Source organism: Oncorhynchus mykiss, chromosome 18 (assembly GCF_057628025.1).
Source record: "Oncorhynchus mykiss isolate SJ-2025 chromosome 18, ASM5762802v1, whole genome shotgun sequence".
NCBI classification, from domain to species: Eukaryota; Metazoa; Chordata; class Actinopteri; order Salmoniformes; family Salmonidae; genus Oncorhynchus; species Oncorhynchus mykiss.
Window position 1 is genome coordinate 15,966,445 of NC_143039.1, and position 13,070 is coordinate 15,979,514.

Genomic DNA, 13,070 nt, shown 5'->3' on the forward strand with positions numbered 1-13,070 from the left:
CTACACGCGCGGGGAACTATGGGATACTGGGTGTCTTCTATTTTCTTTACACGACTTTGAGCCTGCAAGTTTGGACAGAATGGACCTATTATCATATCCATGATTCTCCACAATTTGTGAGAGATTTTTTATTTGCTGTATTGAAAGTTAAAATAGTGCTAATTTGCTGAGAAATTGGTTTACTAGTCCTAGGAGAGTAGCCAACACGCATGCGCGTTTTGTTTCCTACGCTCCCTACCCCCTCGAGCCACCAGGGGCTAGTCGTTGGAGCGCAATGGCGGTGCACCGGGGACCTTCTTCGAAATGGCTCTTTTCCCGGGAGCAACTAGAAACAACGCCGTCCCGCCGCAGTGGAGTCGAATCTGATAGGGAACTTTCTTACCGACAGCAAGCCGCCAACCTCATTCAGGATATGGGCCAGAGACTCAACGTGTATCCTTTCTGAAAATGAGTCTTTCAGCCCGCTATGTGGCAGCTAGGCTAACTAGCCTCCAAAATGGTTGTGCCGTTTGTTAGCTTGGTACCTAGTAGCTAGCTAGCTTTCTTTGCAAGTAACTGAAACACAGCTAAATGTGTCCATTTAAAATACAAGTTGAATGTTTTACTTCGACTAACGTTATGTCTTGGTCGGATTACAAAATAGGATACTTAACGCAGTAACCGTAACCTTTGAGGTTGTTACGCTAGCTAGTTCTTCAGCTAACTTGATCGCTGCCATGCTAACCTCGTTCTGTTATGTGATCAGCTAACGGTAGCTATTATTTTGGCCTGCTAGACGTTCGCCTTAGCAGCTCTTATCGTCTACTGGATGTACGAGTAACTATTAGTTAATCATTTTTATGAACATATATAATATGGTTTGTTATCTCACGAGGTAGTTAGTTGTGACATCTTGGTCAGCTGTGTCTCATTATTGGAGTAACGTTAGTGAACCTGCGCTAACTAGCTGAGATGGGAACAAAGCTAGGTGGATTGTCACCCAACTACCGGTAAATGACATCAGCCAGCTATGATGTTAGAATAGTTTATGCATTGATTGCTGTATTACTGTTGTTTCCGCATATCACTTGGAACACCTTAACCCTTGTATTCAGCTCTCAACTCATCATCAACACTGCAATCGTTTACATGCATAGATTTTATATGATTCACTCTTTCACTAAGTTTCATAGGAATGTAAGTAATCTCAATTGTAACATTCATTTTTTTCATTTTCTGACTCGCTATCTAGCCTCTTCCTATATCTCTTTGTGCTGTCTTGCCAACTCTTATAGTCATTGTGCTTGGTGTGACAATGACTTGCAGCACAAACAGATCTGGGACAAGGCTAACTTCTATCTACAAGGGAGATCTGATGGATTTTCTTGTCGTCTTGGGCAGTATACCAGGTTATTTGGAAATAGCCATTTAAGTGCTCTCTATAACGTTTAAACTATTTAATATAAGCTTTTCTATACATTTTAATATTTGTAGCTACTTTTTAAGTAAATACCTGCAGTCAACTTGTACGTTTGAGTCATTTAGCAGATGCTCTTATCCAGAGCGACTTACAGTAAGTAGTAAGCGCACACATTTTCATACTGGTCCCCTGTGGGAATCGAACCCACAACGTTGTAAGCTCCATGTTCTACCAGCTGAGCCACATTGTACTACCTACACTAGTTCCCTACCATAGTTCCCCCAGAACAGTTGAGCTAGTCACATGTTTTGTAAATGGCAAAACTGGGGAAAGTGGGAGCAGGTGAATCCAACTGTGTATTGACAGAGGTTGTGTTTTATGTTGAAAGTCAAGTGTGCTTTGCCTCAATAGAGTGATCGGGGATGTGCAACTATAGCTTTTCTTCACAGAAAATACAACACATTCGGCAGAAAATAAGCATAATTTTCATCTGATGACGACAGAATTGCAATGCTATTTGGCTGGCAGCCACACAAGTAGGCTAAATGAGCTTACAATTTTAAAAAGCTATGTATTTTTTGAGCGAAAACGATGCATGGCCATCATATTTCTGTTTTATCATAGAAAGAATGTAGCCAGTTAATCTGGCGTTTTACCAGAGAGAAGTAAGCTGGCTACATAGAGAATAGTGTCGTAGAAAAGTAACTACACATCAGAGAGCTGTCTGCTGATAATGTGTGAATTCTCATCAATCAAATCACATTTTATTGGTCACATATTTAGCAGATGTTATTGCGGGTGTAGTGAAATGCTTGTGTTCTTAGCTCCAACACTGCAGTAGTATCTAACAATTCACAACAATACACATGTAAAATTATGGAATTAAGAAATATATAAATATTAGGACGAGCAATGTCGTAGTGGTATTTGACTATGTGGACAACTACAAATACCTAGGTGTCTGGTTAGACTGTAAACTCTCCTTCCAGACTCACATTAAGCACCTAGGTGTCTGGTTAGACTGTAAACTCTCCTTCCAGACTCACATTAAGCATCTCCAATCCAAAATTAAATCTAGAAGCGGCTTCCTATTTCGCAACAAAGCATCCTTCACTCATGCTGCCAAACACCCTCGTAAAACTGACCATCCTACCGATCCTCGACTTCGGCGATGTCATTTATAAAATTGCTTCCAAGACTGCATCCAATTTGTTGAGTAGAGTTCATCACAGTGCCATCTGTTTAGTCACCAAAGCCCCTTTATACTACCCACCACTGCGACCTGTACGCTCTCGTTGGTTGGCCCTCGCTTCATACTCGTCGCCAAACCCACTGGCTCCAGGTCATCTACAAGTCTCTGTTAGGTAAAGCCCCGCCTTATCTCAGCTCACTGATCACCATAGCAGCACCCGCCTGTAGCATGCTCTCCAGTAGGTATATCTCACTGGTCACCCCCAAAGCCAATTCCTCCTTTGGCCGCCTTTCCTTCCAGTTCTCTGCTGCCAATGACTGGAACGAACTGCAAAAATCACTGAAGCTGGAGACTCATATCTCCCTCACTAGCTTTAAGCACCAGCTGTCAGAGCAGCTCACAGATCACTGCACCTGTACATAGCCCATCTATAAATAGCCCATACAACTACCTCATCCCCATACTGTATTTATTTATTTATCTTGCTCCTTTGCACCCCAGTATCTCTACTTGCACATTCATCTTCTGCACATCTACCATTCCAATGTTTAATTGCTATATTGTAATTACTTCACCACCATGGCCTATTCTTTGCCTTACCTCCCTTATCTTACCTCATTTACACTCACTGTATATTATTTATTTTGTTCTACTGTATTATTGACTGTATGTTTAGTTTATTCCATGTTTAACTCTGTTGTATGTGTCGAACTGCTGTGCTTTATCTTGGCCGGGTCGCAGTTGTAAATGAGAACTTCTCAACTAGCCTACCTGGTTAAATAAAAAAACAAATCCTTGTGTTTTCCTCTCCGTTCTGGGCCCGTCTGCTTCTCCCCTCCGTTCTGGGCCCGTCTGCTTCTCCCCTCCGTTCTGGGCCCGTCTGCTTCTCCCCTCCGTTCTGGGCCCGTCTGCTTCTCCCCTCCGTTCTGGGCCCGTCTGCTTCTCCCCTCCGTTCTGGGCCCGTCTGCTTCTCCCCTCCGTTCTGGGCCCGTCTGCTTCTCCCCTCCGTTCTGGGCCCGTCTGCTTCTCCCCTCCGTTCTGGGCCCGTCTGCTTCTCCCCTATCTTCTCAGAGCAGGCAGGCTCGTTGGCCTAGCGACTCCAGACTCCACACATGCATAGCGTGTACACATGCTGCTCCACAACCAGTATTGTTCAGTTGCACAATGTCTCTAACATTCCCTTGTAAATGTACAAACTTACCAAAAAATGACTTTACATAAAAAAAGTTACATTTTTTTATTTAACTAGGCAAGTCAGTTAAGAACAAACTCTTATTTACAATGACAGCCTAGGAACAGTGGGTTAACTGCCTGTTCAGGGGCAGAACGACAGATTTTTACCTTGTCAGCTCGGGGATTCGATCTTGCAACCTTTCGGTTACTAGTCCACCTCTCTAACCACAACCTTTCGGTTACTAGTCCACCTCTCTAACCACAACCTTTCGGTTACTAATCCACCTCTCTAACCACCAGTCCACCTGTCGCTCCGCAGTAGCCCCTTCCTGTATATGTATAACTTTGAGCTGGACTGCCTGTTTTTGAAGAAAACAACATGTTTTCGGCTCGATAGCATATTTAGCTAGCAGCCTCTCTATTACTTGTGCTCATTATGTTAGCATTCTGGTAATAGACTTCCAATAGGCGTTTTCAACCAGTTTTATGGCGCACCCTTGTGCATTAAGCCTGTAATACCGTAAATCCTGGGATGAGTGAAGGACGGTAGGACGATATGAAAACCTGGATACCGCCCAACCTTAATGTCTTTATTTCTACAGATCATCTCCCAAACAACCTTGTTCTTGGCTGCGAAGGTGGAGGAACAACCTAGGAAGCTTGAACATGTCATCAAAGTGGCCCACGCCTGCGTCAACCCCCAGGATGCACCACTAGACACCAAGAGTAATGTAAGTGAGGCCTCTGTACCTGGGTGTTGTGATGTGGATCTCTTGTCATGGTGATACTGAGAGAGAGACACATTACAAATATGAAATCTGTTGAACTTTAGGCATACCATCAGCAAGCTCAGGAGCTGGTGATACTAGAAACGATAGTACTGCAGACGCTAGGTAAGGATCTGTCTATAGGTGGATGATACATGGAAACTTCATGGGCTTGCATCCCAAAAGGCACCCTATGCTTTACACACAGTAAAATGCTTTTATTGTACAAGGGCACTACCTCAGTGGGCCCTGGTCTAAAGTAGTGCACTACCCCAGTGGGCCCTGGTCTAAAGTAGTGCACTACCCCAGTGGGCTCTGGTCTAAAGTAGTGCGCTATCCCAGTGGGCCCTGGTCTAAAGTAGTGCACTACCCCAGTGGGCCCTGGTCTAAAGTAGTGCACTACCCCAGTGGGCCCTGGTCTAAAGTAGTGCACTACCCCAGTGGGCCCTGGTCTAAAGTAGTGCGCTATCCCAGTGGGCTCTGGTCTAAAGTAGTGCGCTATCCCAGTGGGCCCTGGTCTAAAGTAGTGCGCTACCCCAGTGGGCCCTGGTCTAACGTAGTGCACTATAAAGGGAATGGGGTGCCATTTGGGACGTAGTCGTGGTACTTGTTGGTTCATTTGCATCTGGATGGCCAGTGGGCTTTGGAATGTCTAATCATGTTCCATTCCATTGTTTTCAGGTTTTGAAATAACAATTGAACATCCTCACACTGATGTTGTGAGATGTTCCCAGCTAGTGCGAGGTACAGCCTTCTTCCTGTGTCTTTCCATCTTATCACCTTCTCTCATCTTTGACACACACACACCCCGACACAGACACTTTTATTAAACCTCTCCTGTATGTAGTAACCAGTTCTAATAATGTTTTCATTTGATTTCATTCCAGTGCTTGTCTGAGATTCCGAGCTAACCTTTGACCCCTCTCTTCCTTCTATTACAGCAAGCAAGGATTTGGCACAGACTTCCTATTTCATGGCTACCAACAGGTTGTTATCCTGACCCCGCCCCCCCCACTATGTTGCACTGTGATGGCACACTATAGCTTCCTGTACTGGCAGGTCCCCCTTCCTGTGTCCAACGCCCTCTTTGCGCCAGGCAGGTTTCTGGTAAACCCCTAGGGGTGGTACCGGCCAGCCAGGCTGCAGCAGTGCGGTGTATTGTACAAGGGCTCAGTGTTGGCACATAGGGGTTGAATGCACAATGTGAACGTGTTGGTGGTGCTGTAGACTGTCCTCACTGACCGTTTGGTTGCTACAGAGTGCATATGTCTCCTCCTTCCTAAAACACAATTGGTAGCCTGAATATAGCTTGCCACTAAAGATCAGTGAAAAGATGTAAACTATAGCATCTGTCCCGGTAAGTATTAATAATGTTTTGTTTTTTTCTTGATTTATGTTTGACAAATAGAAGCTAATATATACACAAGGGTAACAAGCAAATTCTTAGTGATAATTGACACACCTAATACTCCAGTAGTAAAATGATCATCCATAATTCTCTCTAATATATGAATGACTTGTATGCTATAGGTATCCTCTTCTTTACCTTAGTAGAATATAAACATTACAGTTCATTATTTTCCTCAATTTAATTTTAGTAACTGTACTTGCCCTGACTTAGATGAATACTTTTGCTATCCTATCAACAGCAGTATACAATGTCTGGACAGAGGGCAAAAAATGTTAGTTTTTTTTACACAGTCAAAAGGATACTTCCATAATGAATGTATTGCCCAGATTTTTGCAAAGCAAGACGATTGAACCATTTTGGAAAAAGGACATTTTAAAAAGAAAGTTGACAAAGGTATGAGTGAGATGGCATAACTTGACAGGCTGGACTGGAACACAGCAGGTGGATGGTGGACATCAATTATCTCTAGGAAACGAGCTCGATCCCAATAAAATGCTCAGTACTCTCAAAGAACAAGTTTACCGTCTAGGTTGTCCTCAATGTATCAGTTTTCTAAGGTAAGATTCTGTCTGAAATGGTAAGAGAAACAGCCACGATCATCCATCATAGAAAACCACCGGAGTACGTGCCTCTGCCACTCACTCTCTCAACAGTCTGGAATATGAAGGCAGTATTATAATATGGACTGTATGCATGCAGATCAGCTGTACTCTGAGCTTTATTAGACCAGAGACATGGCTCTAGTCTAGAGACACCATAGAGATGTTCAAATCTCTCCTCGGGGACCCCCAGCTCTCCCACAACTAGCACAATCGTCAAGTCCTTGATTAGGTGATTCAACTTGTTAACTAATCGTCAAGTCCTTGATTAGGTGATTCAACTTGTCAACTAATCGTCAAGACCTTGATTAGGTGAATCCGTGCTCTAGTTCAGGGCTGTAACAACATTGAAATGTCTGGGATTTTCCGGGGAAAGGTTTGAAAACCAGTTCCATGGGGTCTTCAGCCATGTCCCAGGGCTAGTGCTAATGTCCTGTATTCCAACCCTAGAACTGTAGTAACGGGTGTCTCCTCTGTGGTCTTCCCTCCGACAGCCTCCACCTCACCACGTTCTGCCTGCAGCACAAGCCCACAGTCATCGCCTGCGTCTGCATCCACCTGGCCTGTAAATGGTCCAACTGGGAGATCCCGGTCTCCACTGATGGGAAACACTGGTGGGAGTATCTGGACCGCACCGTCACGCTCACACTGCTGGACGGTCAGAAACATTTGGGTTCTTATTTTAATTTTAAGGACAGTGGAATTCCACCCTCGTAGGGGGAAATTGGGAACACTTGATTGAAGGTGTTGAACCCAAGACCTTCGGGATTCTATAGTGGAATTCCACCCTCTGTTTATTATTTCTTGTTTATTCCGACTGAGAGTTGTCTTTGTCTGATGTAGAGCTGAACCATCACTTCCTTCAGGGTTCTAATAGTTGTCTTTGTCTGATGTAGAGCTGACCCATCACTTCCTTCAGGGTTCTAATAGTTGTCTTTGTCTGATGTAGAGCTGACCCATCACTTCCTTCAGGGTTCTAATAGTTGTCTTTGTCTGATGTAGAGCTGACCCATCACTTCCTTCAGGGTTCTAATAGTTGTCTTTGTCTGATGTAGAGCTGACCCATCACTTCCTTCAGGGTTCTAATAGTTGTCTTTGTCTGATGTAGAGCTGACCCATCACTTCCTTCAGGGTTCTAATAGTTGTCTTTGTCTGACGTAGAGCTGACCCATCACTTCCTTCAGGGTTCTAATAGTTGTCTTTGTCTGACGTAGAGCTGAACCATCACTTCCTTCAGGGTTCTAATAGTTGTCTTAGTCTGATGTAGAGCTGACCCATCATTTCCTTCAGGGTTCTAATAGTTGTCTTTGTCTGATGTAGAGCTGACCCATCACTTCCTTCAGGGTTCTAATAGTTGTCTTTGTCTGATGTAGAGCTGACCCATCACTTCCTTCAGGGTTCTAATAGTTGTCTTTGTCTGACCTAGAGCTGACCCATCACTTCCTTCAGGGTTCTAATAGTTGTCTTTGTGTCCGATGTAGAGCTGACCCATCACTTCCTTCAGGGTTCTAATAGTTGTCTTTGTCTGATGTAGAGCTGACCCATCACTTCCTTCAGGGTTCTAATAGTTGTCTTTGTCTGACGTAGAGCTGACCCATCACTTCCTTCAGGGTTCTAATAGTTGTCTTTGTGTCCGATGTAGAGCTGACCCATCACTTCCTTCAGGGTTCTAATAGTTGTCTGTCTGATGTAGAGCTGACCCATCACTTCCTTCAGGGTTCTAATAGTTGTCTTTGTCTGACGTAGAGCTGACCCATCACTTCCTTCAGGGTTCTAATAGTTGTCTTTGTCTGACGTAGAGCTGACCCATCACTTCCTTCAGGGTTCTAATAGTTGTCTTTGTCTGACGTAGAGCTGAACCATCACTTCCTTCAGGGTTCTAATAGTTGTCTTTGTGTCCGATGTAGAGCTGACCCATCACTTCCTTCAGGGTTCTAATAGTTGTCTTTGTGTCCGATGTAGAGTTGACCCATCACTTCCTTCAGGGTTCAAATAGTTGTCTTTGTCTGACGTAGAGCTGAATCATCACTTCCTTCAGGGTTCTAATAGTTGTCTTTGTGTCCGATGTAGAGTTGACCCATCACTTCCTTCAGGGTTCTAATAGTTGTCTTTGTGTCCGATGTAGAGCAGACCCATCACTTCCTTCAGGGTTCTAATAGTTGTCTTTGTGTCCTATGTAGAGCTGACCCATCACTTCCTTCAGGGTTCTAATAGTTGTCTTTGTGTCCTATGTAGAGCTGACCCATCACTTCCTTCAGGGTTCTAATAGTTGTCTTTGTCTGACGTAGAGCTGACCCATCACTTCCTTCAGGGTTCTAATAGTTGTCTGTCTGATGTAGAGCTGACCCATCACTTCCTTCAGGGTTCTAATAGTTGTCTTTGTCTGATGTAGAGCTGACCCATCACTTCCTTCAGGGTTCTAATAGTTGTCTTTGTGTCCTATGTAGAGCCGACCCATCACTTCCTTCAGGGTTCTAATAGTTGTCTTTGTCTGACGTAGAGCTGACCCATCACTTCCTTCAGGGTTCTAATAGTTGTCTTTGTCTGATGTAGAGCTGACCCATCACTTCCTTCAGGGTTCTAATAGTTGTCTTTGTGTCCTATGTAGAGCCGACCCATCACTTCCTTCAGGGTTCTAATAGTTGTCTTTGTGTCCGATGTAGAGCTGACCAATGAATTCCTGCAAATTCTGGAGAAGACGCCCAGCAGGCTGAAAAGGATACGTAACTGGAGGGTAGGTTCTGCTCTCACAACTGGTGTAAGTGTTTCAGCATTTAGCCCCCTAGTAGCTACTACTTCACTGTTTCATCAGATTGGTTTTCTGAATGATATTGACTGACATTTGGGTGTGGAATGGTTTGGTGTTGCCCTTTTTTTAACTGAATTTCACCACATCGTTATTCCAGGCCACACAAGCTGCCAAGAAGCCCAAGATGGACAGTCAAACGGGCGACACCTCCTTCCAAGGGACCTCCTCATTGGACGGCATCACCGGTGTGGCCGGCAGCAACTCATTCTTCTCTTCGTCTCTGTCAGACTCTGGGGAGATGGCTTCACTAGACGACATGTCTATCCCGTTCCCTCCCTACCAGGCCCTGTCTGGGGACCACGCTGAGCTGCTGGGGCTGGACCAGGGCCTTGCCTTTCTTCCTCAAGCCATCCCTTCAAAGTACCCATCAGGCAAACACGAACACAAAACGGCCAGTGCAGGCAAGCACCCACAGGCCCTACCCAATAACCCCTCGCCCTTCACGCGCCCCCCACAGAAACTCTCCCTGGATAAGTACAGAGAGAAACAGGCAGCAGACCTGCAGACCATGCAGAACGGTGTCCGAGAGGAGCAGAGTGGTGTGGACATGTACCAGTCCCCCGCCCTCCCTCACCACCAGTCCCATAAAAGACGCTCCCAGCCTGGGCAGGGTGTCCCCCAGCACGGGGACAGCAGGAGGGACAAGGCCAGCTCTAAAAAGACACGAGGTCTCCCACCACAGGCCTCGGCGGTTGAGAACGGCGTTGCGGCCAGCAACGAGGAGCTAAAGATGAGAATCAAAGTATCAGCTGAGAGGGACCAGGGCGGCCATGTTGGTGTCCCACAGGGCAAAGAGAAGTACAAAGACCACTCTGGCCCCAGCAGACACCCCAAGCACGGCCACTCGCACCCCTATTCCCTCAGCGGGAACGGCAGAGGGGCCATCGACCCCGCCCTGGCACTCAGAGTCCTCGGGGGCCATGGTAGCGACCTAGGGGGCTCCGGTTCCACCTCCAGGAAACGGGCCAACCCTGACGTCAGTAGTCATAACAACCACCACCACTCTGCTAAGAGCAGCAGGAGTTCCAAAGGGGCCGGAGGCTCCTCCCACTACTCTTCAGACGGTGGTGGTGGCCCGAGGACTGTGGAGAGACACCACGGTGGCCCGGAGGGGTCAAATGGAGTGCTGGGGTCTAACGGCCAACACACCGACTACAAAGACACGTTTGACATGCTGGACTCTCTGCTAAGTGCCCAGGGAATGAACCTGTAACTTCAGACAGAGTTAGTCGTTTAGCCTGGGTGCAGGCTGTTTGGCTCTCTTGCCAACTCCGTCCAAATATGTTTGGCTTGACATTTGAGTTGGCACGACTGGACAAACAAATCTGGATAGTAGGCTTGGCAGGAGTTGTTGGATAGAGAGAAAATAATTCTGAGAAAAAAATAGTTTTTTTATGATTTAAAAACAAGTAAAAAATGATTTTATAACTTTGAAGTTATGTGAAAGTAACTTCGTCACCCACCCAGTCAGTCAGTCCTGTCCACACACGGTAATAATTACTGATGCTTTAAGGATCTTCAGAAATGTCCACAACATGATATATACACAGTGCTGTAATGCTACTTGTCTGCTTGCTAAAAAAACCCCGGGAGCCACGTTCACTGGTTCTGTGATTGACAAAATTCCAGATTTTAATTCTGTTCTTTTAAGGAGAGATAAAGAGAAGTCTGCGTTTTTATTAGTTATTTGTTATTAATGATGTGCATGTTTCAATCACATAAGGGAAGATAGCAGCCTGGTGGCGGTTCAGTGTCCACGTAAATGCGTGTACGTTTTCGTATGTTAAGAAACAACCTTATTCCTTGAAATACTCAGGTCTTGAAACTTTTGATATAAAGAACGAAATAAATCTTCCTCTCTTGGCGTAATACCTGTATCTGTAGAGATGTATAACTTCTGTCATGTTGTTGGTTGAAGGCTGCAGAAGTACAGCATCTATCTTACCGTAGAGGCTGTTTCAGTGTGCTTGTCTTCTAATGGGAGGACACGCAATCCAACTCATCACACATGGCTAGTCAGAGGACATACAAAGGCCCTTTCCCAGATCAACACCTCATAGACCCTATGTGTGTATCCAAAATGGCACCCTATTCCTTATGTAGGGCACTACTTTTTGACCAGGGCCCGCAAAGTTCCCAGCTGGGAAAAACACTGGGTCCTGATCGAAAGTAGTGTACTACATAGGGAATAGTGTGCTGTTTTGAGAGACACCCTTTATGCGCTTGTGGGATCTCAAGTGCTTAGGGTCTAGGGGTCGATTGGGGACTGGACCATATGCTGTCTACTGTCCAACTAAGTGGATGCCAAAGGCTGTGCCTCTAAAACGTACGGCAGATTATTCTAGAGCTATAAAAGAAGTTTACGTTATATCTGCTGTGAAGTGCATTTAAAAAGATATCTCGGCATATTTACAAAAAGCCTTGTGATTGTAACAAGTCGTCAACAAGTTGCTATTCTTCAATATTGATAAATGTCTAATTAACCAACCGCCATCCTATGAAAAGATCTCTAGAGGTGATTGTATATAGGACTGCAGTTCTGAGTTATAACTAGCTAGTCGGTTGACTTGTTACACCCTCAGACCACACATTCTATTCTGCCATAACAGTGTATTAGGAGGTCCTAAAGCGGACACTATTGAACAAATCCTTAATATGTGTACTGGGAACCCAAATAAACGTGTAAAACTGTCGTTTTTACACACAAACACATCATGGTCTTGTGTATTTTATAATGGTTATTTGTGCTACCACATACCTCCACTGGGTGGTGCTGTTCAATCATTGATTAGTTGTCATCACTTGGTCTGGCAAAAAGACCATGGAGCAGTTATGCTTGCGTTTGCAGCCCAATTCTAATATTTTGGTGCTAATTTGATCTTTTGACCAATCAGATCTTTTGAAAGATTAAAATATATCGGGGCTCCGGAGTGGCGCAACGGTATAAGGCACTGCATCTCACTACAGTCCCTGTTTCACATCCGGCCGTGATTGGGAAGCCCATTGGGCGGCGCACAATTGGCCCAGCATTGTCCGATGCCTTCATTGTAGATAAGAATTTGTTCTTAACTGACTTGCCTAATTAAATAAAAAAATACAATAATAATATTGACCAGAACAAATCAGTCGAACTTTGCCTATTCCTCTCCGACCGCAAATATCAGGAAGTCTCTTTCGTCTGAAAACTAAGTGACTTCCCAATATGGATTCCATAGTTGCAATGTATTATTGTAGAGTTATGTCAAGAGAGAGAAGGGTCTTGGCGTGCCGCTACCAACACTTAACGGAACTAGCTAGCCTATTATTAGCTGTAGCTACGTGCAAAAGTGAACAATCTCTAACCAGGTTTCCATGATCCAATATTTTATTATGTGACTAATGTGTCTGATCAAACATCTAATGCAAATGGAACATTTGTCGGTAAACAAAATACCCTAGACAAGGTGAAATCTATTTGTTTCGGTATTATGCGAGAAATGTCGGTGGAAACGATTTTATGCGCAAATATTGGTATAGTAACTATCATATCGAAGTATGAAGTACTTCTCGTCGGAAAGCATGCAGTAATGCTACAGATGAAATACATGATGAAATTCACCGAGATGGTGAAAGCGCAAGGTGACGAGCTTGATGCTCCTTTCCAATAAATATCGAGGTTCTTTATTCTGGTGACATGATAGAATAATCTCTCTCTGTTGTCCACAATAATCTGACCATGTA

General features: G+C 44.7%; 1 protein-coding gene across 11 annotated transcripts; it reads left to right on the forward strand.

The window, feature by feature from the left end:
• The first annotated feature begins 2 nt into the window (after window positions 1-2).
• On the forward strand, window positions 3-12,062 carry LOC110528849 (cyclin-T2). 11 transcript variants are annotated; one of them, XR_016488290.1, is made up of 9 exons: window positions 3-432; window positions 1,095-1,176; window positions 4,367-4,495; window positions 4,597-4,657; window positions 5,213-5,275; window positions 5,473-5,888; window positions 7,036-7,199; window positions 9,205-9,299; window positions 9,448-12,062. XR_016488290.1 is itself a non-coding variant. In XM_090207314.1 (9 exons), exons 1-9 carry the CDS (start codon window positions 275-277, stop codon window positions 10,561-10,563), a joined length of 1,914 nt encoding a protein of 637 aa, XP_090063440.1. In that variant the 5' UTR covers window positions 3-274; the 3' UTR covers window positions 10,564-12,062. The 11 variants fall into 11 exon arrangements, 9 of the variants coding, with proteins under 9 accessions (XP_090063440.1, XP_090063441.1, XP_090063442.1 ...); XR_016488289.1 differs by having other exon boundaries at window positions 9,205-9,275; XM_090207314.1 differs by having other exon boundaries at window positions 5,473-5,518.
• The last annotated feature ends 1,008 nt before the right edge of the window (window positions 12,063-13,070 follow it).

What these genes read in the sequence shown, in the direction of transcription:
- LOC110528849 (XM_090207314.1), top strand. Translation starts at nt 275, where the DNA reads ATGGCGGTGCACCGGGGACCTTCTTCGAAATGGCTCTTTTCCCGGGAG. An exon ending in ATGTTCCCAGCTAGTGCGAG is followed by an intron (nt 5,276 to 5,472) that starts GTACAGCCTTCT and finishes CTTCTATTACAG; the next exon opens with CAAGCAAGGATTTGGCACAG. An exon ending in GTTCTGCTCTCACAACTGGT is followed by an intron (nt 9,300 to 9,447) that starts GTAAGTGTTTCA and finishes TCGTTATTCCAG; the next exon opens with GCCACACAAGCTGCCAAGAA.